Raw genomic sequence first — 22,062 nt, forward strand, 5'->3', positions numbered from 1 at the left:
CATTTTATTTCACCATCGTTCCTCATTGGCCTCATCCAGCAGCTTTTTTAATTAAGGGAGACACATTAACTTTAGCAGACTTGGAGTCAGGGCCTATAGAAAATGCACTCAAATAATTCAGTTCCTCCCATTGTCTTTCAAGGAACTCTTCTTTTCTAATTTGTCAAACAGAGCAAATATATGCAAATAGATGTTAACAAAATAATAGCCTCTACACTTACTGCTGTCCTGAATGTAAATGACACTTCTGCACACATCTCCTGCAGACCTGGCTTCACACCTGCAATGCACCACAGTGCCTAACTACCAAGCCTCAAGCTCTTCTCAGTGCATATGGTGGTATGAAGGCCTCATTGGATCACCCACCTGGGGATGCTACGGTGCCCTCCAGTAACCATCATAAGGCATAAACCACCTTAAAAGTTTCTAAGTGACTTGCATCTTTATACCAGAACAGTTAGCTATCAAAAACATGAACAGAATTTTTTTTCAATAGCACAACAGGTGAATTTTGAGTCCCATCAATGTGCTATTCATAGCAAAAGGCAATTTTAATTGCATAGTACCAAGAGCACTCTCAAAAATAAGGGGTCACAGCTTGCAGTGCTAGCCAATTAGCTGAAAGGATAGTAAATCTCTGATTATTGAACCAACCATTAAAAATATTTGAACTGCAAAAGAAGTCAGTCAATAATATCTGCTCCTTCTAAAAAATTTGCACACAATCATGTAGTACTGTGATAATGCCTTGCTTCTGGACTACTTAGCCCGAGGGTAACACTTTTTGTGAGAATAACAATTTTATGTAAAGAAATATAGACACACACAAACAGAAATATGTGTACATGCATTCAGGACAAGGTTAGAAATATTAACATTTTCCAGTCAGGCAATAAAGCTATTAATTTACTACTAAATTTCTTACTACAGATGTAGTTAAAATTTGCTGGTCTGTGCCAGTAAGCCAGAAAGGCTACTCTGTGCCAGTATCCCAGATGCTGAGTCTTCCTGATCAAAACAAGTTAGCATTAAGAATCTATTAATTTACCCAATTGCATGTCTCTCCAATAGTCTCTGAACTGGTATGGTTAACTTGCCAAGAAAGCGCTTGATGATCGGACGGCTCTTGGCAAATTTGTCTTTAACCTCAATTTCCAGGACATCCGTTAGAAGTGCAACAAAAGAATATTTCTGGAAGGAAAGAACATATTTGACATCGTATCAATACACCTTTATTCAGAAAGTATGTACCAAAGTACTAGCTACGTGCAGTGAACTCCAAAAGTAATGACTGATGACAGCCCTTTTCCTATTGCAAAGTAAGGTCGACATCACTTATTAAGCACTCCATTTTTTCATATGTCACCAGCTTTTTACTGTTACCCATCACCTTTTACCTGTTTCTTGAAAAGAACTGCCCATTAAGAAACTGCACCAGGTAAAAGCACTTTCAGGGTCTAGGTCAGAAAGGAGAAAGCCATGTATCCTACTGCTTTCTTTCATTTGCATAGTAGGAAGCAAAAACAGAAGGAATCCTTGCTGTACCTCTGTCAGCTATAGAAGAGTAGCCAGGCCAATGAAGGAAGAAGAAAGTAAGTGTCTCACTCCAAGCTCTGCTTGGAAGAACTTCCCTTCCAACACCATTCTTTGCATTAAATTTTGCATGCACTGAGAGGAAGTCAAAAGGGCAGTGTGGATATACAGAATATATGCAGATATATATTCAGATGCAGTGTAACTAAAGGAGAAGAATTTTCTATGGAGTTTTCCCCCAGCATTCACAAGTGTTCTCAGTAAGTTCCCACAGAAGCTCTTCCTGCACTTGCAGCCTTTACACAACATGGTTCTAATTTACAGAAGACTTCTTGATGTCTGGTAATATCACAGTTACTCTCTTCATTCTTCTACCTTTCCCTACAAGGGGAAAAGGTAGCCAAAAATGTATTGAATAAGAAACAAAAGGAGGAACTCTTCAGTTCAGCTGCAGACATCAGATAAAAATATTCAAAAAAAGCAATTAAACTGGGTCAGGAATAAAAACACTTCCTCATGCTGGCACAACTATCAGAGCTGGGTTCCTGTGATAAACAGAACTTAAAAAATTGTCATTCTCAGTTTGCTATAATATTGCAAATTATTTTGCAGAAAGTATTAGATGGAAAACAGGATCAATTCTGCACCACTAGGACAGCATATGTAATGGGATCATATCTGCTGTTGTCAGAGCATTGCTACAGGGAAGATACAGCAGCTAAAGCAAGCTGATACAGTGTGTGCACCACTGAATATTATCACTTTTCTAATAAGCTTCAAAACCAAGGAGAACTGGAGGAGAAAAAAGGGGATAAAATAAGAGTAAATTTTCTAACTACTGTATAGATGGATGGACAGAGAGAAGGGTGAAGTATCAATTTAGAGATCAGAACTCTGATTTTTCTTTTTTTTTTTTTAAGATTTTAAGACTTTGGCACATCTACAGTCTGTCCCACAACCAAGCACCCCAGAGCAGTGCTAATGCTGGCCCTGCTCTGTTCTACTTTACTGCTTGTTTGGTTTGATCATGATTTGTGGGAACATTTTCCAAAGCCCGCTCAATTTTCATCTTCCTAAAGAACACATTAACATTCATCACAGTACAGGCATCATTAGAAAACAGTCGCAGATCAAGAAGGCTGCTTGCCAGTCCTGAAAGTGTTGTGTCAGTACTTTCACCTTGTTTCCCACATAAACATTTATCCTCAAAAGCACAGCCTGGCTCTTCTGCACTCAGTGACAATTCTTGGACTGAGTTCTTTCTCTGAGATCTGAACACTTCACCCAAAACAGACACATATAGAAAAGTGGCTTCTGCCAGACTGCCTTTTCCCCCCCCTCCTTGCTGAGTGGTGCTGTAATGCTTCCCTGGGTTTTCTGTCCTACAGCAGTGCAAGCAGGGGCTACACCAAAGAGCATCCCCTCTGCCTGACAGAACTGAAAGCCTGCCACCTGCTATGCATAATGAAAATATAATTTCCAAATGAACAGTTGTTGCAGTCACTGAACATAAATGCTCATATACCGTAACTTTCCTTAAAGGGTCTTCTCACAACATATAATCCATTTTAATTAATTTATTTTTGCATTTTCAAGAAATCTACAGGGCAGCTAAGCAAGTTCAGCCCTTTTTTAGCAGAGAAGGGAATGAAAACCTCACAGCAGTGCAGCTTAAATACACAGCTTTAATACACAGATGATACCTCTCCACCAACAGGGTTCCTAAAATTACTGCAATTACTGTGTCAGTTTAAATAACTAGCTACAAAATAAGCTCACAGCTTTCAGAGGGTAAGGACTAATGCATGAAGAGAAAATGCAAGCCTGATACACTCCATCAGCTGGCAGACAGCTCTCAAAAGGGATGCATTACCTCTCTGTGCCAAACAGGATTAGTCGTGTTACTGATGATAGTCGATCTTCTCTCCTGGCCATGATGAGCAAAAGTAGGAAATGTACTTTTCTTGCCTGGCTGAATGGACATCTTTAGATAAGGATCAGGGTTGAAGAACATGCCTTTTTTAAGTCCAGCTGCTCTAATATCTATAAAGCAAAACAAGAAGGAAGGAATTGAGTAAATTAATGCCAGTTCACAAAGTTGCGTATTCCTAAAATATTACCCAGGAAATCAATTCACTATAAATTACTAAATAAAGCAACTTAAAATTACTCATACACTAACTGAATCCACTGTACAGCAGGAAATCAAGTGTTTTCCCAAAAGAATATAAGGAAGAAAGGTATCAACATCCTCATTTACATTTTAGCCCACAGTTATTTGTAAAACGAAAAGCATAAACTTGTAGCTCACCTACAAATACTTTCCTCAGTAAGGCATGTAAGGTATTTCCACTCAAAGAATGAAAAGAAAGACAGAACTCCCTCAAAATAAATCACACAATACTTGTTTTGTTTCTGGGTAAGGAGAAGAGATAAAAAACTGTATGGGAGGTAATGTAGTGAACTCAAACTTTCTCAAAGTTCAGTCTTTGATAAATGTAAAATCAATGTAAATATCAAGTCTGCACTGGAATATGATGCCCACTTTCTCCCAACCCATAAGATCACCTATCTCAAATAAAAGGAGGCAAAGTTTTCTGAAAAAGCTGCTTTCTTCCTATGGAAACCTCAGAACTGCAGCCCTTGCAACTTGCAATAATAAACAGTAATTTCCTCAGAAGCATATTCTCATGACTAAGGACTTTAATGATAGTGCAAGCTTCAATAATAAGAAAAAGGAAGAGTGGGTTTTTTTCTATAATAGTAGATTTTAAGCTTAACTGTAAAATATTTCTCTGTAGGTTTGCTAAAGCACAAGACTTTTGTGTTTTTCTCCATTAGGTACTGTGGCATGCAGTCTTCATGACTAACACAACTGGCACATACAATTTATACATGCAGGTAAAACTCACTGCACTAAAATTGTCATGCCTGTGGATTCGGTAAAAAAAGGAATACTACCTAATATCCAGAATTAAGCCACACGGTAGAAACATGATGAAATAAAGAGTAATTTGCAAGTGAAGAACCAAAAGCCTTACAGGAAACGTGTCACAGATCGATCAGTCAATACACCTTTCAAAATAATTTTGTACGACTCCTCACAATGAGTCATAACCATCTATTAAAAAAACAAGTTTTTCAGAATTCAAAAAACAATTATTTGTAAAATATTCCAAGTGAGTCTGTACGACTTATCAGCTCTATCTCAGCTAACTGCTGAAAGGCCATTTCAAAACGCAGTGGGTTTTTCTGCCCTACCTCTACTATCTCTAAATGTTTTCATTGTCAGCTCTTCAAGATTCAGAAGCAAATTTCATCTGTCTTTGATCAAGCTGAACATGCTTTAGTCTCACACAAGACTTCCCTGGAATAAAGTGTTAATCAAAACAAGTGAAGCTGGTAGACTGCACCCCTACAGCTATTTCTCTGTAGTGACAGCTTAGCTCTGTTACAAGTAAAGATTTTTTTTTTCTTTCTAAACCATCATTTGCAGCTATTGCTTTTTTTTAAAGTGATGGAACCAGTTTGCATTTCCGTTAGAGGTTATGTTTTCCACTCTTCAATCTGAGAGGAACTGTCCCATGTGCAAACTGGAAATTTCTCTAAGTTTTTCATGCTGGGATCCATCAAATCCATTTCTTTCACTCCTGGAGATTCGTGATTCTGGCTGGTTTTCAACAAACAGAAGTTCTAAAGAAATGACACCTTTCAAGCCACTAGAGTGTGCTCCTACAGAGGCTAATGAAGAAAAGAGTTCCGTCTTTGATGTTATTTAGAACAGCAATTTACTTTCTTTTTTAACAGTAATTTGTAAAACACAGAGTAGTGTTGTTTCTTACCTGATAGGGTAAAGCTGACTAACTTCCTAGAGTGCTGGGCTCCAGAAGCACCTTCATCCGTGCCTTCTACTCCCATCTGAAAAGGAGAAAAAAAAAAAGTTTCCATCTGCTTTGTACATGCTTGAGGATGATAAGGCAGTTTTAGGTAGCATGCCAGGGAAGGATCTAACAAACTACTGCCTATTACCACAGACAGGCTCAGCTACAGCATTTGTTTATAGCAAAATATCTATTATTTATGCCACACAGTGATAATACACCAGTAGCTCAAATCTTCCAAACAGGACACGTACAGGCTAATACACATGCAGACACTGTTAATCAGAAAAAACCTGCACTTTTTTACAAGTTTCCCTTTTGTAAAATAAGAAAAACAGTATGGATTTTCAATACATACCAAAGCACTGAGCTGGCCAGTGACAGCATATGGAACTTTTGTCACTTTCCACAAATAGATAATTTAGTGTGCAACAAAAAAAAGCAAAGAGATCAAAGAGAGACTAACAAAAGCCTTCAGATCTGTGAACAAAAGCTCCTCTTAAAGAGAAAAGCGCATCAGATATCTAAATATAAACATGGTCTAAAAGCTTATGCTTCACGGATTTTTAGGTTTGGTTTCTACTGAAATCCCTCGCTAGGTAAAGCACTACTTCAGAATAAAAAGTTCCTCATGTATTAATGTCTATCTCTTTCAACTAGCAGAAGAATTTGTCTTTCAAGACAGAGGAGATGTGCATCCAGCTGAATAATCTATCATGGACACATCAATGGAGCTATCTTTAAAGACAAATGGTTCCCCAGGCAGGCACTGCACTCATTCCCAGGCAGAAGAGGTGACACAGAAAAAGTTTCAGCCAAACATAGCACTGGGGATTAATACCAGTGATAGAACAGAGTCATCTGATCCACAGAATGATTAAATAAAATAAGCTGAATAAAAATTCACACACCTATGTGCATAGATGGAATATGTAAGGCAGCCCTGAGCAGCTGAACAGTGGTTTGAAATTACCAGATGGATAAATGATTCTTGAGCTGTGGAAGCCGCAGGGAAGCCGCTTTGCATTAACCGAACGTGTAATCATTCCTTTTTATATTGCTTTAAGCTATTTAATATTATTAGCTTTCAAATACTTTCCACTACGATCAGCAAGCACATTGGAATTTCACAGGAATTAGAAAATGTGCAGATTTCTCCCACTGAAAAAGTCAAATACTTCACACGTAACAAGCAGTCAAAGTGATGAAGAAACCGCAATGACGTTGATGCCTGACATCCCCCCGGGCCTCAGTGCTCTTGTGAGGGAACACACCGTGCCAGCAAGTGCTGCCACCCACCAACCAGCCCATTCCCTTTCCTTACTGGCTTCATCATGCACTTCTCCTTCCCAGGGCAAGATGTGTCTTGCCAGAGTGCTCAAAACTATCCCTTTCCCACCCAGCATGACATTATTCTGCCAATGATTATATATGGATGCATAAGCAGTGACAGGTGGCAGTAAAATTATGAGGGCATCAAAAGCAATGGGTTAATTCCAGCTGGATCAGTGTCCCCTCATCTACAGACAGACACCCTGGAAGCAGCAAGGGGTGCGTCCCACTGTGATAGTGATGCTGTCCACGTAAGGCCAGAGGAATTCCATGTATTCCAGTTTATTCTTTTGGGCTTATTTTAGCACACACTGTTTTCTTGTTAAAAACATTACCCATGAACAAAAAAGGCCTTCCTCATTCTATCCCTCTTTCTCTTTTTACACCTCTTTTCCAAGCTACATCTTGGGCTCCATATAATTTACATTACTAATCATGACTTCACTTTATAGAAAATACGATTTGTGCACAATTCAGCTATAATAAAATTAATGGTAACAGTGTTCCCTAGCACTCCCATGGTTTCCCTATATAACCTTTTCCTGTTTCATTACGATCTAACAGCAATTTCAATTTTTTCTGCGCCAAGTAAAAATCTTCATCTCAGCATACATGCTCAGAATTTTGCACACAAAGGCTACCTTATCTGGTGTAACACAGTGTTTCTGACCACTCAGTCAGGCCTTCTATCTTTCCTGGTTCAAAGGAACACAAAAGAATGTTAGCTGCTTATCCAATAATATGATGGACTGAAATGCCTGGTGTGATGCACCATCAGTATGAGAACATCCAGAAACGTATCTCCCACTGAGCCATATCTCCCATGTAAAGCAAAACCACAGAATGATCCAAGTAAGGAGGTAATTTATTGCAGCTTAAAAAATGGGAGGGGGAATGCCATGACTCTCTTTCCACTTCCCCAAACAGCATTTCTGTAACAACAGACACAACCAGTAACAGGAGAAAACAGTATTGTCTACTGCACAGTGCTTAAGCTCAACACCAAAACCACAAAAATGGTGTGAGGTATTAATATTCAACAATAGGTATGCTTATGTATATCTAACCCAATAAGCCATTTTTAGGAAGTATCATCTGAACTGTCATACAACATTCTCATCAGGGAAACTAACAGCTCACTATTACTGGGAGTCTGTACTGTTAATGCAAACAAAAACATTTATGTTAAATTAGCCCTTCTAGCAGGTGTGTAAATTCTGTACAATAGCCAGGGTCCTGAGTTACTTTTCAAAGGAAAGAAATTTAAACAGCAACAGCTGGTAAAAGCCTTCAAGATTGACCAATGACTCTGAAAAACATATCTTCACGTAGCTACTAAGTAAATAAGTGCATATTCAGGCAACAGAAGTTTAGATGTCCTTTTGTTCAATGAACTTCAAAACTACTGGGGGCTTGCATGATAAGATCAAGAAAATACACAAGTTCAAATGGTTTCTCCATTCGGTATACTCACTCTGCTTCTCAGTAATGATATAGTGCAGCATGCAGCCCATTTTAAGGGTTATTTTGAGATGCACTTTTTCCCTTGTTCAAAATAGGACTCCCTTACTGTCTTCAGTTTATAAATTGATATTAAAGACAGTAGCTGTCAAGCTCATTCACTATAGCACATTTTCTTCTGTAAAATACAAGAGTTCATATGCCTGCTGTGAAACTATACTATTCATAGTCAAATCTGAAAAAGATCTGACAATTAAATGATGCTATCACCTACGTTTGTAATTCTAAGAGAAAAAACACACACATTTGGTATATTGAGATATGAAGTCTAGTGTAGCACACACAGTATCACATAGCCATAGCACGCACCTGCTGAAAAAGCATGAGTTCAGAATAAAAGTTACTCACTCTGAATAACTTGTGCACTACTGTACCTTCAACACTGCAGTTGTCAGGACACCATCCTGACAGATATGACCTTAAATATTTGGCAGCTAATATCAATGAATCAATTGCACTGTGAAACTTGATGTGTCATCTGAAGAGCTAACCTGTTAGATAAATCACTTCCATCAAAAGCACCGTGATACAAGTCTGGAAGGCTTTTCTGCCACTACTGATTTAAACAACTAAAAAAACTCCTCTAAAACTTTTAGTGTTTCAGAAGAACAAGTCTCATAATGAAAGCACAGTAAGACAATACTTCTTGATAATCAAGCAATTACTAAATTTCAGTGGTATATGAACGCTCAAAAAATTCAGTGATTTTTACAAGAGCAGAGTTTTGTTCAGTTTCATTTACACTAACAATTGCTATCTCAGCAACTGTTTCATTATTAATATTAAAAAATAAGGAGAAATGGAGACTTTGGATAAGGATTCAGTTTCAGTTATATGACCAGTGTGAAAAATTTCTATTATGGTGTTAAGTTACAGCAAACTGGAAGCATCAAAACTGGAAGCATGTAAAATCAAATTCTTACCATAAAAGAGCTCAGTTAAGCTCAGTGACGCTTTACTGTTATTTTACCATGAGCAATACAAAACCATGAAAGGCATTTCCCAGCTTTTGTAAATTTTGTGACATTTTTTCGAAAAAAAAATTCTGTCAATGGTAAGACTGGGAGACTTACATTGCTAGGTTTGTTTGACAGGTAACACTATCATCTTATACAAATACAATGAGCAAATAGGCTACACTTACCATCACAGCAGGGTTTTTCACAGTGATACATGGAGTAGTAGCTCGGAGGGCTCCACTAACACCATGGTAGTATTTAAAACAGATCTTTATTTCGGCTGGAAATAAAACAAAAGCCACATTAAACACTTCATAACCGATCCTAGGCAAAAGAACAGCAATGAAAGAATCCATCATTCAGCGATCCATCTTCAGAAATACTTCAACAGGAAATCAAAAACAGAGCTGCTGGTTATCTCTTCTTTGTGTGTTGGGTCCTCCTGTTACTTAACAGACAAAAAGTGTAACTTAGCTAATTCTTCAACTTGTATTTCTGCTACTATATCAATATCATCAGCCTCACAAAAGGAGTACCAAGACATTTGCCACTAGGATGGTTTTGTAGGACTTTGGAAGAACATGATGTATATCTGAAGGAAGCTGGAAGCACTTTATATACTGGAACACAGGAAGGGTAAACCTTGTACCATGTTTCTGGTCCCACTGAATAAAATTTTGTTTGCTAAACTGCATTTATGGCACACAAAAGAGTATTATGTTTAACTGAAGCCTGACCTCCCCTGTTGTTCCTCTGCATTCTTCCAGCCAAGCAGAACAGCTATAATTACAGCTGCCCTTGATCCTGTGGGATTTTCCCTATCTGGAACAATGTCTGTTTTCCTTCTCCATTGGGATAACTCTTCTGTGTGAGGCTGATGAGGTACAGAAATGGCCACAGGCAGACAGCAACGGCCACTGGCAGGCAGGAATTACAGCAGCCAGTTCAGATAGACCAGAGGATGTGTATGCAAGTCTTGGCACTTCAATTCCTCTGTTTGGTTTAACAATATGTTGGTAGCCCTGAAGTACAAAAGTGCAATATTTTGTATAAGGTTTTGAGATGCATATGGCATGATTCCTTGATGGTTGAGGTATTTCATCACTGCAAGATAAAATACTACTTATCCCTACTCAGAAGGATCAGAAACCCACCCTGCAAGCCTGCTCAGGCAAAAAGGATTATTTATTTTTAAATTTGCTGCAGTTACAGATCAACATTTATTTACTATCTTCCTCCCAGAACAAAGAGGAGACACCTCAGAACAACTCTTCAAAGGAGTCTGACAGTGCCTCCAGGGAATCAGGAGGTGGAGGAGCTGCTGATCCCACTTCCTCCTCCTCACAGATGAGTTCACACACACAGACAAAACATGCTCTATTTACCACAAGCTTTACAGCAAAATTCAAAATGCAGACAGGATTTCTGATCACCTGTAAAGGTTTATCAAACCTAAAAGTTATGGGTCAGGACCTGCAGTTTCTTTCTAAACTGAGCAATTCTGCTGATCTACCAACAATGCTTGTATCTAGACTGATACACAAGAACTTCTAGCTCACGTAAAACTGAAGTTTCAGCACTTGCAAAATTTGACAGGATTTATACCAAGTGTTGGACTCTCCACACTGTAAAATGCATATATTAAGTAACCAGAACTCAAGTCTGGAGCACCTCTTATTAACACTGAGAACATATTATGACTACATGAAAGCATAGTAAGATAATAAACTATTCCACCAAGACTTCCAATTTCCAGCTACCTTTCTTACTTTTATTGCAACCTAAGGTTTATTTTTCAGAGAGTTTCTGGAGCTGCTGTTTATCCAGTCTGTTGTCACTGACTATTTTCCTTCAATTCATCACTTCTGAACAGAACCCAGCAATGGACAGGTTATCAGCTGCTGGTTCTATCCATAGACAGTCCCTAACGTGAGGGTGGACAGATATTCTCACTACACTGATAGGTACATTCATCTGAAGGCTGAAATGCAATGCTACAAGTTTTGCATCCTCATTTTTGTTTCCCTCAATGACTTCTACAAGCATACAGTACTTTTCAATAGCTGTATATGGCTGGTGATAGAGGAAAACAACGTTTGAGTCAAGAAATAGATTTGACTATCCCTTTCAGATATGCTAAATTAAAACCCAAACGAACACAAACAAAGAAAACAAACCAAAACAAACCAACAAACAAAAACAATCAAACTTCAGGACTAATTGCTAGAAATATTTAGAAAGAGCAGAGCACTTAAAAACACAACATGGAGACTTTTTCTCCCACTTCCCAACAGAAGCAGCACTGATTTAGTTTGGGCTTTATAAAGCACTGCAAGAGGAACAGCAGATCTGCTGTTTGCATTGTGTCAATGGGATTAACACAGGAGAAGCCAGGCTTGAAATTCAGCACAAAACTGAAAAATAAGCTACCCACCACATGCATGCAGATGTTGTCAAAGTGAACATGAGCTTTTTGAAGACTGGATCTTATACACAGCAATAATATAAACCCATCATAGGATAAGAGGCAGCTAAGTGATTCTTTTTCATGGCTATCAATGCTAGAAACTGCAGTTAATGTTAACAGAAGAAGAAATCTCAGAGGAGCCCTGTCAGTTCAAAGCAACTGAGAATCTAGCTTTTTGACATGTCTTGTACTGTGTTATCAGAACAAAAAGTTGATTAGAAGAGGTTTTTCTTGATGACTGATGGATCCCTGAGCTCCAGATATATTGAAAATAGGTATCTGTGGCTGTTCCTGATAGTTATAAGTGGTAAACTGAGAGGTGTTCTAAGGCCCCAGAAATATACAGACCTCTTCAGAAACAGTAAGTTCAGTTATCTGCAAACAGAACTCCAATGCTTTGAGAGTTGAGTTCAATACCACATTAATACACAGGCTTCCTCTGAACTGTCGCATACTATAAATGCACGTTACCATGTGAGTCACTGACAGTGTTTTTCCCAGTTTCTTTCATTTCTCCTGCCACCTTGCTTTCATGTGTTTCCTTCAGGCAAAAACTGGCACTTCTCTTTTTTTAACCTACTTTTTCCTCCTCAACAGGTTAATTAAACTGCTTTGTATGTGATCCTTAATGAAAAAGTTAATAGTAAACCCAGCAAAGGAGAGACATCTGTACCTGACCACAGTTGCTGTATCACTAAACTAAATATGACATTTCAGAACACAAAAATATTTTCATTCAGGTGGGTGGTGGTGTGGAAATTACTCTAGTCTTGATACTACACATGCCCTGTTGTAATTGACATTCCTCCAGACATCATACAAACCACAATAAATTCCTTCTTCATCTAAAAATAAGCCAAAAATGAAAGTGGGGGATCTATAATTCTTTAAAAATTATCACACAGCCATATAAAAAGTGATATATATGATCATTAATCACAGCACTCTGTACAACCATAATCCTCTTTAAAAGCTAATAGCTGTTACCATCTTATAACCATAGTTTTATAGCTCAGGTCTATTACATAAAAATGTTGGAATCAGTAAAGGTTTCTGGGACTCCAACACTGACATTTGAATTTCAAAAGAACTTCTGCATGAAATTACAGCGCTGTTCCCTCCATGGACCATATACTCTTGCCTCTTCAATACTAAAGAGATCAGCTTACACTAAATAATAGCTTGCTTTTAAAACATCACTAATTCCCCAAAGTTTCCCCACTTTAACTGCTTTTTTACTGCCGTTAATACTTTACCTTTGCCCATCAAAATAATGCTTTGTGAAACAAAGATACTAAGAATACATAAACACATGAACACAATCCTAGAAGAATGCATTCTTTCCAGAAGACTGATAATGCAGGAAAGCAAACGTGTTTGCTGTAAGAACAGTTTGCTCCAGACAGATCCTAGTCAAATGAAACGCCCATACTGGAAGTGGAATCACGCTGCATTGAGAAGGGATGGGCAGAGACACCTCCAAAAGACAAGTGCAATCCTAGTTGGGTTACAACAGTCTGTGGAGGCCAACAGTGCTCCCAGTTAACTGTATGGAACCTGGCCAGCAGCTAATACTTCCTGGACATTGCAGATGCCCAGATGCCCAGAACCTACTTAGGCTGAACCTGTGGCTCTCTGCAGATAGAAACATATCTCCTCCAACATTCAATGAGGAAAAAGCTGACAGCACATGAACTCATCAGAAAAATAAGAGAGCATGTTCTGCGAAACTTATTTAAGAAAACTTTGCCACTAGAACAAATTAAGTCACTCACATTCAGGCTTTACAAAGCTATAAGGGGAAATGTAATCCACGGAAAAGGGACAGTGTTAAATCCTATTTGTCTCCCATCTGAAATCCAACACCTCACAGACAACTGCAGGAATGAAGTGCTCTGCATGTCCTGCCAATTGAATTTCTTTTCCTTAGCAACAGTGACAGTTCAGCAAACTCTACGTTTTGTTTGGACATTAAGCATTCTCTTCTCTGCATCACTTTAAGCATGTACATTTTCAATTACTTCCTACTGGGCAGTAACAAACACACCAGCAGAATGCAAGGGCCAAAGCTGGCTGCCTCCAGCTACTTGCCATCTCTCTCAGCAGGTGTATCACAGAATTTGTTTTACAAAAGCAATTATAAGAAAACCACCTAAAAAGTGAGTTGAGCAGACTCACAGAAAGTTTTTTAGATAAATTAGGATCAATAACAGAAAATGCTTATGTCCCAGTGGTCTCTCCATCTAAACTGCTTCAAAGGAAACTACTTGGACAAATGGGAGGTAACAGAGTTTACCCATCCCTGCCAGCCCCGCTCACTTTGCCATCACTCTGAGACATCCTTATTTACAGCCATGAGCACTGACTATTCTGCTCTAATTTGGCAAAGCATTTAATTATAGTCTAACCTTTAAAAAAAACACTGGGGGTATTATGTGCTTAAGGAAGTCAACAAGGCTTGCCACGAATGTAAAAAATACAAGACTTGATCCTGTTTCAGTTGTGATACTCAAAAATAGCTGTTAAGAGACAACAGATAAAAACAGCAGAAGAATAATAGAAGTATTTCTAACTCAGTGAATATGTTTATAAATAGAGTAGGGACAATAACCCTGAGTCCCCAGATAGAACACTGAAAGGGCACTGGTTGCAGGGCACTACACAGATGAATGTTCCAGGCACAGAACAATTCCATGTGAGAAAACCATGACCTTTACAAAATTTAATTTAAATGGTAAAAAACAAAGATTGGATAAAAGTAATGAATTACATTCATAGAACATTCACTGATATTGACCATTTTGGTCATAACCATTAATAAAACCTAAACACTGTTCATACCTCTAGTAACAACTCTGCTACAGCAGTCCTTAAAAGCTAAAAGTATATAAAGTTTAATTATTTAATTGATATTTTTTCCCTTCGATATCTATCAGCTTTTTGCAAAAAACAGAGCTGTGAGTCTGCTCTGCTAGCTACAAAGTATTGCAATTCCAGTCCTCATACACTATTTCTGCAAAAGTTACAATTTCATGGAAATAGGGACTGAATACTCCTCACAAAACCACATATTACCACATTTTCTGAATATATCTCATAGTCTACTCATGCAGGTCCAGAGGAGTTCACCAAGGTGATTAGAGGGATGGAGACCTCTCCTAACAATACAGGCTGAGAGTTGGGTTTGTTCAGCCTGGAGAAGAGGAGGCTCCGAGGAGAACTCATTGCAGCCTTTCAGTACTCAAAGGGAGCTTATTAAAAAGATGGGGACAAACTTTTTAGCAGGGCCTGTTGTGATAGGACAAGGGGCAAATAAACAAAAGGAGAGTAGATTTAGACTACATATAAGGAAGAAACTTTATATACTGAGAGTAGTGAAACACTGGCACAGTGGGGCAATAGGTGCTCCATCCCTGGAAACATTCAAGGTCAGGTTGGATGGGGCTCTGAGCAACCTGATGAAGTTGAAGATGTTCCTGCTCACTGCAGTGGCATTGGACTAGAGACCTTTAAGGGTCCCTTCCAACCCAAACTGTTCTCTGATTCTATGCCACACACTTGAGATTTTAAACACAAAACACACAGCATCTGTGCAGTCACTGCATCCAAGTATCACAGTGTGGCACCAGAAGTAATTTAACCACAAACATCCCAGGGGTGATTTGGAAATGATTGATGTGACAAGACTGGCAGTCTCTGGATAAATCCCAACAGCTGCCACTCTGGATTACTGCTCAAGACATAAAGCCATAGCATTGGTAGAGAAAATATATGCAAATCAATATATTTCTATTCTACTCACAGTAATGACTATGACATCAAAGGTTATAAATAACAACAAAGGGAAAGTAGGTGAAGGTGTTTCTTGTGGATACTGTAATTAACAAGGCCAACACAGTCTCAAAGCAACCCTTGGCCTAAGCCCATATTAATAAATCAAGCAGGACCATGGCAGAGACTCAAGCATGAGCACACAACCTGCGGAGTGGTGACCCCTGACACAGGGGAAAGGGTGGCTGCATGGCTGCAAGTAACAATGGCACTTGCTCACAGCTGCAGAAAATACCCCCTGGCCTGTTTTACCTACACATGCAGCCTTTAACTTCTGTGCACAACACATATGGAAATGCGTAAGCAACAGTTACCTCTTGTGTGGCAGTGACTGTACTATACCGAATCCCCTCCCTCCCATGGCATCTCCAGCACAACCTGTCCTTCCCCATATTGCAGAAAACTGACTTAGAAACTGCAGATTATGAATGAGCAGCAGCTGTTACCAACTAGTCCTAAGTAAAACTCGAGCTTCCTTTCATATATTTTTTTCCTATCACCAGCCTTCTTACGGATCATTTCACTCCATCTTTCTGCTAGCCCTGTTCTCCATAAGGAATACCATCACCATCATCTCTGTCTCCACTAAAATGTCCCAAGGGAGCCCTGACATCCCAAGGAAGGGAGACCTGAACAGCCTGATGCCATGCTAAATACCAGATGATCACACCAAATGCAAAAGCATTAAACTGTGCACTTCCACACTATTGCCACCTGTTCAGAATAATACTCCTTGAACCTGTTTCTTTTTACAGGAGAAGGATGAAAACTCTACGGCTGTGTTTAGCAATCCTTATGTAGTTTACGGGGCAAAAAACTTGAGGGAGCCATCTAGCGAGTCATTGTTTTCCTTCCCTCACATTTTAGCAAGCCTCAGAGCAGGATGTTTGAAAGCCACCTCTACTATGTAAGGAAAGAGTATATAAAGCATATTGATTCTCAGATTCACCTTCCTGAATCTCTAAGATGACTGAGTTCCCTTTCATGCCTATATAGCACTTCTTCTCCTTCCCCAGGGAAAAAAAAGAGGAGCACCTGCAGTTCAGAGCCACTCACTGTGTCTCGAGGTGACAGCTTAAGGACACCAGCTGTTCCTGATGGTGAACTGGACTTTGTATTTTGCAAGTATTTTCCTTCTCTTCTGTATAATCTTCGCCCCCTCCCCTTCCTCAGCCACTCCCTTCAGAGGCTGCTTGTTTTTCTGGAATACATTAAGTTCATTTCTCATTACGCCACTGTTGATTCCTTTGATTCTCCCTTCTCAGGGTAGATCCTACAGAATTTTTGTGTTGATTTTTGTCTAAAGCAAATAGAGTTTCCTTTGATCATCCTTGTTTTGCTAATTTTGGATGCTTTGAGGGGAATTAATGTCTGGTTTTAGCATGAAGATGAGACTCTCCCCCATCCTTTCTGCAGGTTGTTTGATGTGAATAGAGCAGATCGCAAACTATGCCTTTACACGCTACTTTCTTGAAAAAAGAACAGAAGATGCTGAATCCACGGGGAGGGATTTTAAGAGGAATAAATTAAATGACCTTAACATTGAGTTACAATACTGAGGACACACAGTAATACAAAATTCAGAAAAATGCTTATCCAAGGCCTATCTTTAAACATAAGCAAAAATTTGACAGACCTTGGTGAAACTATAAATAAATTTACAATTATGCTCACGGAAAAACAGCTTCCCAAATTAAGGCATAAGATGTTTTTCTTAAAAGATACAAATCTTTTTGCAGAAGGAATTTGCAGAAGGAATCTTAGGCCTAACCCAGCTGACTCCCACTGATTAACATTAACGCAATTAAAATGGAAATGCTCCTTCTGCATGAGATTTGTTTGCATATGGCTTGTTAGTGATGCTATAATCCTCTGCATTTCACCCTCCAGAGATGTGACTGGTGAAAGATAAGTAATGTCCCTAAGCTCTGACACTGCTGGGGGAAAACCACATCCAAAGTCTTTGGGATAAGTGAACGCTGTGCACGCTGACTGATCACAACTCATCATTCAACATTAGTAACTTACGTTCCCATTCTTGCCAAAAAGATGTGACAACTTTAGGCCAATTTCGACTGTAAATCCTAAAGGATTATTGTGGTTACTTAGCAGTTGTTCAGCATAATTCTGTTAACAAGTATCATCAGTCCTTATTGCTGGCTCAATGCTTCTGAGGCTTGCAGCAAACATTCTTCCTCTCTCCTTGTGTAGAGGTAGAGCAGGGAAACTGCAATCATACAGGTATTGCAGTGTATAGCTGGTAGCAATTAAGTACTGTCCGTGCTCCAAACATAAAACAGCCGCAATCCAGAAAACCCTGTAGTGATGGGAGTCCAGCTCTACCTTTGTTCCATACTTAGCTTTCCATCAACCTCCTGGAGCTTCTCTATACCTAAGAGCATAAGCAATAGGTAGAGGATTGGTCAACAGCAATGTCACCAAGTTCAAGAGGCTTGAAAGTGTCTACACCAGGGGTGGAGCAATCCCAGGCATCGCCAGAGCCTCTGAACAGACTGGCAAAGCTGCAGCCCTGCTGAAAAGGAACTAGGCTCAGGGTGACTACCAAGTTGAACACGAGCCAGCACATGTTCTCACTGCAAATAAAACAAATCACTTCACAGGATACATTAAAAGGTGTGTGACCAGTGGAGAAATGGAAGGTAATGTCCCCCTCTGCATTGGTACTGGTGAGGAATACTCTGTCTAGTTTTGGGTCCCTAGGTTCAAGAGCACAGAGAACATCATGGAGAGTGGAGAGCAAAGGGCTACAAAGATGACTGGGATGGAGAAAACGTGACCTGTGAGAAGAGGCTAAAGGAACTGTCATTGTTTAGTCTGGTGAAGACTAGGTTGAGGCAAAATAAATGTTACTATCTCAACTTCTTCCCATTCTATCAGAGATTTTGAAAGGGACAATGGCCCCAAATTTAAGCTATAGCCATTCATACTGGATGCCAGAGAAATCTTTTTAACTGGGACAATAATGCAGCACTGGAAAAGGTTATTACAGAATCTGCAAAATCTCTGTCTTTGAGGGTTTTCAGTAATGTGCTTCATAAACCACACTTGACCAGGCAGGTCAAGTGTTGGTCCCAGTTTGAGAGCAGGAGGTTGGAGGCAACCCATATTACTATCCTGTGATTAGTCTCCAGATGATTTTAAATTGATTCATTTACATATTTTGTCCATGCCTCTTACTGGAGCTGCTGCTTCAAAAATTCAGGGACATTGCTAATGGTCTGCTGCATGTCATTACTGTGAGAAATAAATATGACAAATCCTATGTACCATGACCTGTATCTGACATATTCTGCCTCTCAGCAAAGATATTTCTAAACAAGAAATCTACAGTTCTAGAGTTCTTTCCCAAATTTGGAAAATAATGGCAGATTAAAGCAAAAATACCTTATACTCAATAATCTGGCACACATTTCCTGGGAACGTTAGCCTCTTCATTTGTTTCTCCCTCTTGCTATGACAGTGGCATCACATGCAGTGCTACACTGAGTGACAAATTATATCTGCACCGCAACAGAAGAAAGAGGCCAACAGGGGAGCTAAGTTTGTCTCTGTGGCTGGCACGGGCTGGGTGGGCAGTGACAGTGTCTGCAGAGCATGGTGAGCACCCTGACAGCACAGCTCTTCCCACACCCGGCCTGGTGCTGCACCGCAGTAACACTGTGCCTGTACCTGAACTGCGCAGCCACCTGCTGTGTCTGCCTGAGCCGGGATTTAGGGATCTCAGGAATAAAAAAGAAAATAAAAAAAAGAGCAGCTGCCTGTAGTTGCATCAGAGTTGCTTCACCACCTATAAGCTACAAGAAAAAGCCTTGCAGAGCAAACACAGTCACATATCCGTGGAGCCCTCTAGTTTAAAAAGTGGAATCAGAAATGCAGATAATTTTTGGCCTCTCACTAGAAATACAAGTGTCACTGGAGACATATTTATCTTCCATACTATGTGCTATAGCAACATATGCTCATAAACATTCCTTTTTACAGTTCTCAGGTGCTGCATAATTGCTTGTCTCTTTTTCATTGTATGGCAGCAGAACTGCTCCTCAGTGAAGATAACCAGGATCAAAGAACATACATCCTGCACTCCTTCTGTCAGCTGATTGTGAGGTGCAGTTGGTTGCAAAGTCATTTGCAGCTGATTTTAAGTCCAAACTACTAGTCCTTGAAGCATTAGTTTGGGTTACTCACATGAACTGAAAATGTTGTTTGAGAGCCTCATCTCAATACATAATGGAGCAATGCATAACCAGCTAAAAGATACAAACATCTTTGAAGTCAAACTGCCCCTATTGGCAACAATACTGATGGAGTATATGTACAAGAAAGATGAGGCAATGAATTTTACTAATAGACATTTTAATCTGCTTTAATATACCACTGTCTTTGGCACAGGACAGTTAATTATCTTTATTATTTTCTTGATCATTATCTTCAGTTCAATCATTTTTTCCTGTATTGAACTCCTGAAATGGAATTAAATTTTATCCTATTTAAGTTTTTTTTTTTATTATAAAGTGTGTTGTGTAACACATAGGGTACTTGGCAAGATGCAGTGATGAGTTCTAGAAACAGGAAGCTTTAATAATTATTTTTAGTACAGAGTATACAACACCTTCTTGAAATACATGTAGTGCTGTCATATCAGTTAATTAGAATAAAAATTTCTGCCAAGACCTACAGTTAGCAGCACTGCAGTGTACAGTGAAGAGTGGGAGTATTTTTTTTCTTTTAACTTATGCAGGAAGATTCATTACTGTGAGGCTAAACAGGTGGTAGAGCAACTCACAGCTCTTTTGGGACTGATTGCCACTTTGATGCTTGGCACATCAGAGTTTCCAGCAAGCTCTGATACAACATCCTAGGATTTGAACCTCAGTTTCTTTAGGGGATCATGTACTTCAAATGGGAAGATACCTCTGTTTCATGAAAAAGCAAAAAAACAAAGAAAAAAAATAGCACAGAACAGAGTAGCTTAGCTTCCTATAAATCCCAGTTGTCTAAGGGAGTGGCATAGCTCTCTGATTTGAAGTTTGGCTACTGATAGTCCTTACAGAGTCCAACTGAAGACTTTTTATTTCAGTCATATAGAGACTCTCAGTATTTCCAAACTGCCCAGTGGATTTCCCAGCACGACAAATCTTCAGCTGAGAAATTCTGATGCAACTGAACATGAGGCTGGCACTTCCTAGAGACAAATCTACCCTTCATACTAACAAACATTAGCAAGCACTACTACATTATTACCTTCTCCTCCACATGCATTTACCATTAACATGTGTTCAGCTGAAACTTGAAGCTACTTTGGGAAGAGACTTCAACTTTCACTGTGTATATAGTATATGACACTGCACAAGGCAATTTCTTCCTCCCTTAAACTGAAACATGCTAAGAACATCCCTAGAGTACAAATGTACATCTAAGATCAACTCCATTTTTATAATGTCCAGAAAAAACACTGGAAAATGCTGCCCCTTAGGGCAACACAATCAATTCCCTTAGTTTATCAGAGGGACTGATGAAATGGATATCAAATGCCATGCCGTAGACTTGCCTTGACACAAAGGCACTCTTGCCTTGGAATATGCACTGGATAAATAAGTACTCACATTCCATAAAGTAAGGGCCAGGTTCAATGCGCCATACAATTTGTCCTTTCTGCGTGCCAGTCACTCCCCGATTCTTGGAATCCCAGAAATTGGCTGGAGAGTTCTCATCTGAAAAAGGGAAGGAAAAAAATAATTTCAGCAAGTAGTATTTATAATAGTAGCTTTCTTGGTTCTCCGTTTCAAGAGGCTCAGACACAAAAAACTACTTTTACTAAATAAATAAATCAAACTAACTGGCAAAAGATAAATGGCTTCTCTTTTACGGTTGCTAGATCAATTTATGCAGAGGGAGCAGACATACACACAGCCAAAGTAAATATATGGTTTCCTGTAAGAGGTGACCTGCCAAGGTACAGTATTAAATTCCCAAACTTCCCTAACTCAACAGAGAGGCTGTTGGGAGTGTAGAGCTGACAGAAACCTCATCACAGAGTTACTGCACTGTTTTATACACCAGTCCTGCTCTGTGATGTGAAAATCTAGCATTCATTCCCTAGCTAGGAAGCGTGGACTTGTAAGTAATCAAGATAGAGGCCCAAAGTGCAGAAGTGTCACTTGGTAAACCAGAGCTAGAAATGAGAGATTCAGCAAAATACATTCAAAAGAGAACAGAAAAACAAGCAGTACCTGCAGAGAAGCTTAGCAACATCAGTATTTTCCCCTCTGAAATCAAGATTTTTGTCCTAACAGTAACAAAATGGTCCTTAGGGCCTTTTTTTATTTACCAGCCTGTATTCAGACACCCAGAAAGCCGTATTAATGAAAGAAAATCAGAGTGAGAAGCTGCTTGAAAGGCACGAAGGTTAGTTATGATGACACAGACAAAGTTGACATAAATTCAACTGAATTCTTTTGTACAGGAAGTTCTTTGGAAGTGTGCATTGTAACGTTATACCAATGCCTTTTGGCAGCTG

The 22,062-nt window shown here is 39.2% G+C and overlaps 1 protein-coding gene across 3 annotated transcripts in view; it reads right to left on the minus strand.

Moving 5' to 3' along the window:
* The window catches only part of HECW2 (HECT, C2 and WW domain containing E3 ubiquitin protein ligase 2), a 452,691-nt gene that overhangs the window by 352,599 nt on the left and 78,030 nt on the right, over window positions 1-22,062 (minus strand). For all 3 annotated transcript variants that reach the window (XR_010431857.1, XM_064660503.1, XM_064660504.1), the window contains 5 exons: window positions 21,149-21,256; window positions 9,412-9,506; window positions 5,376-5,451; window positions 3,407-3,576; window positions 1,049-1,191 (listed from right to left, as the gene is read on the minus strand). Coding sequence is in view for 2 of the 3 variants with exons in the window: in XM_064660503.1 (XP_064516573.1) it covers window positions 1,049-1,191; window positions 3,407-3,576; window positions 5,376-5,451; window positions 9,412-9,506; window positions 21,149-21,256 (592 nt within the window). In the remaining variant the exon portion in view is untranslated. The remainder of the gene's footprint in view (window positions 1-1,048; window positions 1,192-3,406; window positions 3,577-5,375; window positions 5,452-9,411; window positions 9,507-21,148; window positions 21,257-22,062) is intronic.

This window comes from Pseudopipra pipra, chromosome 7, assembly GCF_036250125.1.
Source record: "Pseudopipra pipra isolate bDixPip1 chromosome 7, bDixPip1.hap1, whole genome shotgun sequence".
Classification (NCBI taxonomy): domain Eukaryota; kingdom Metazoa; phylum Chordata; class Aves; order Passeriformes; family Pipridae; genus Pseudopipra; species Pseudopipra pipra.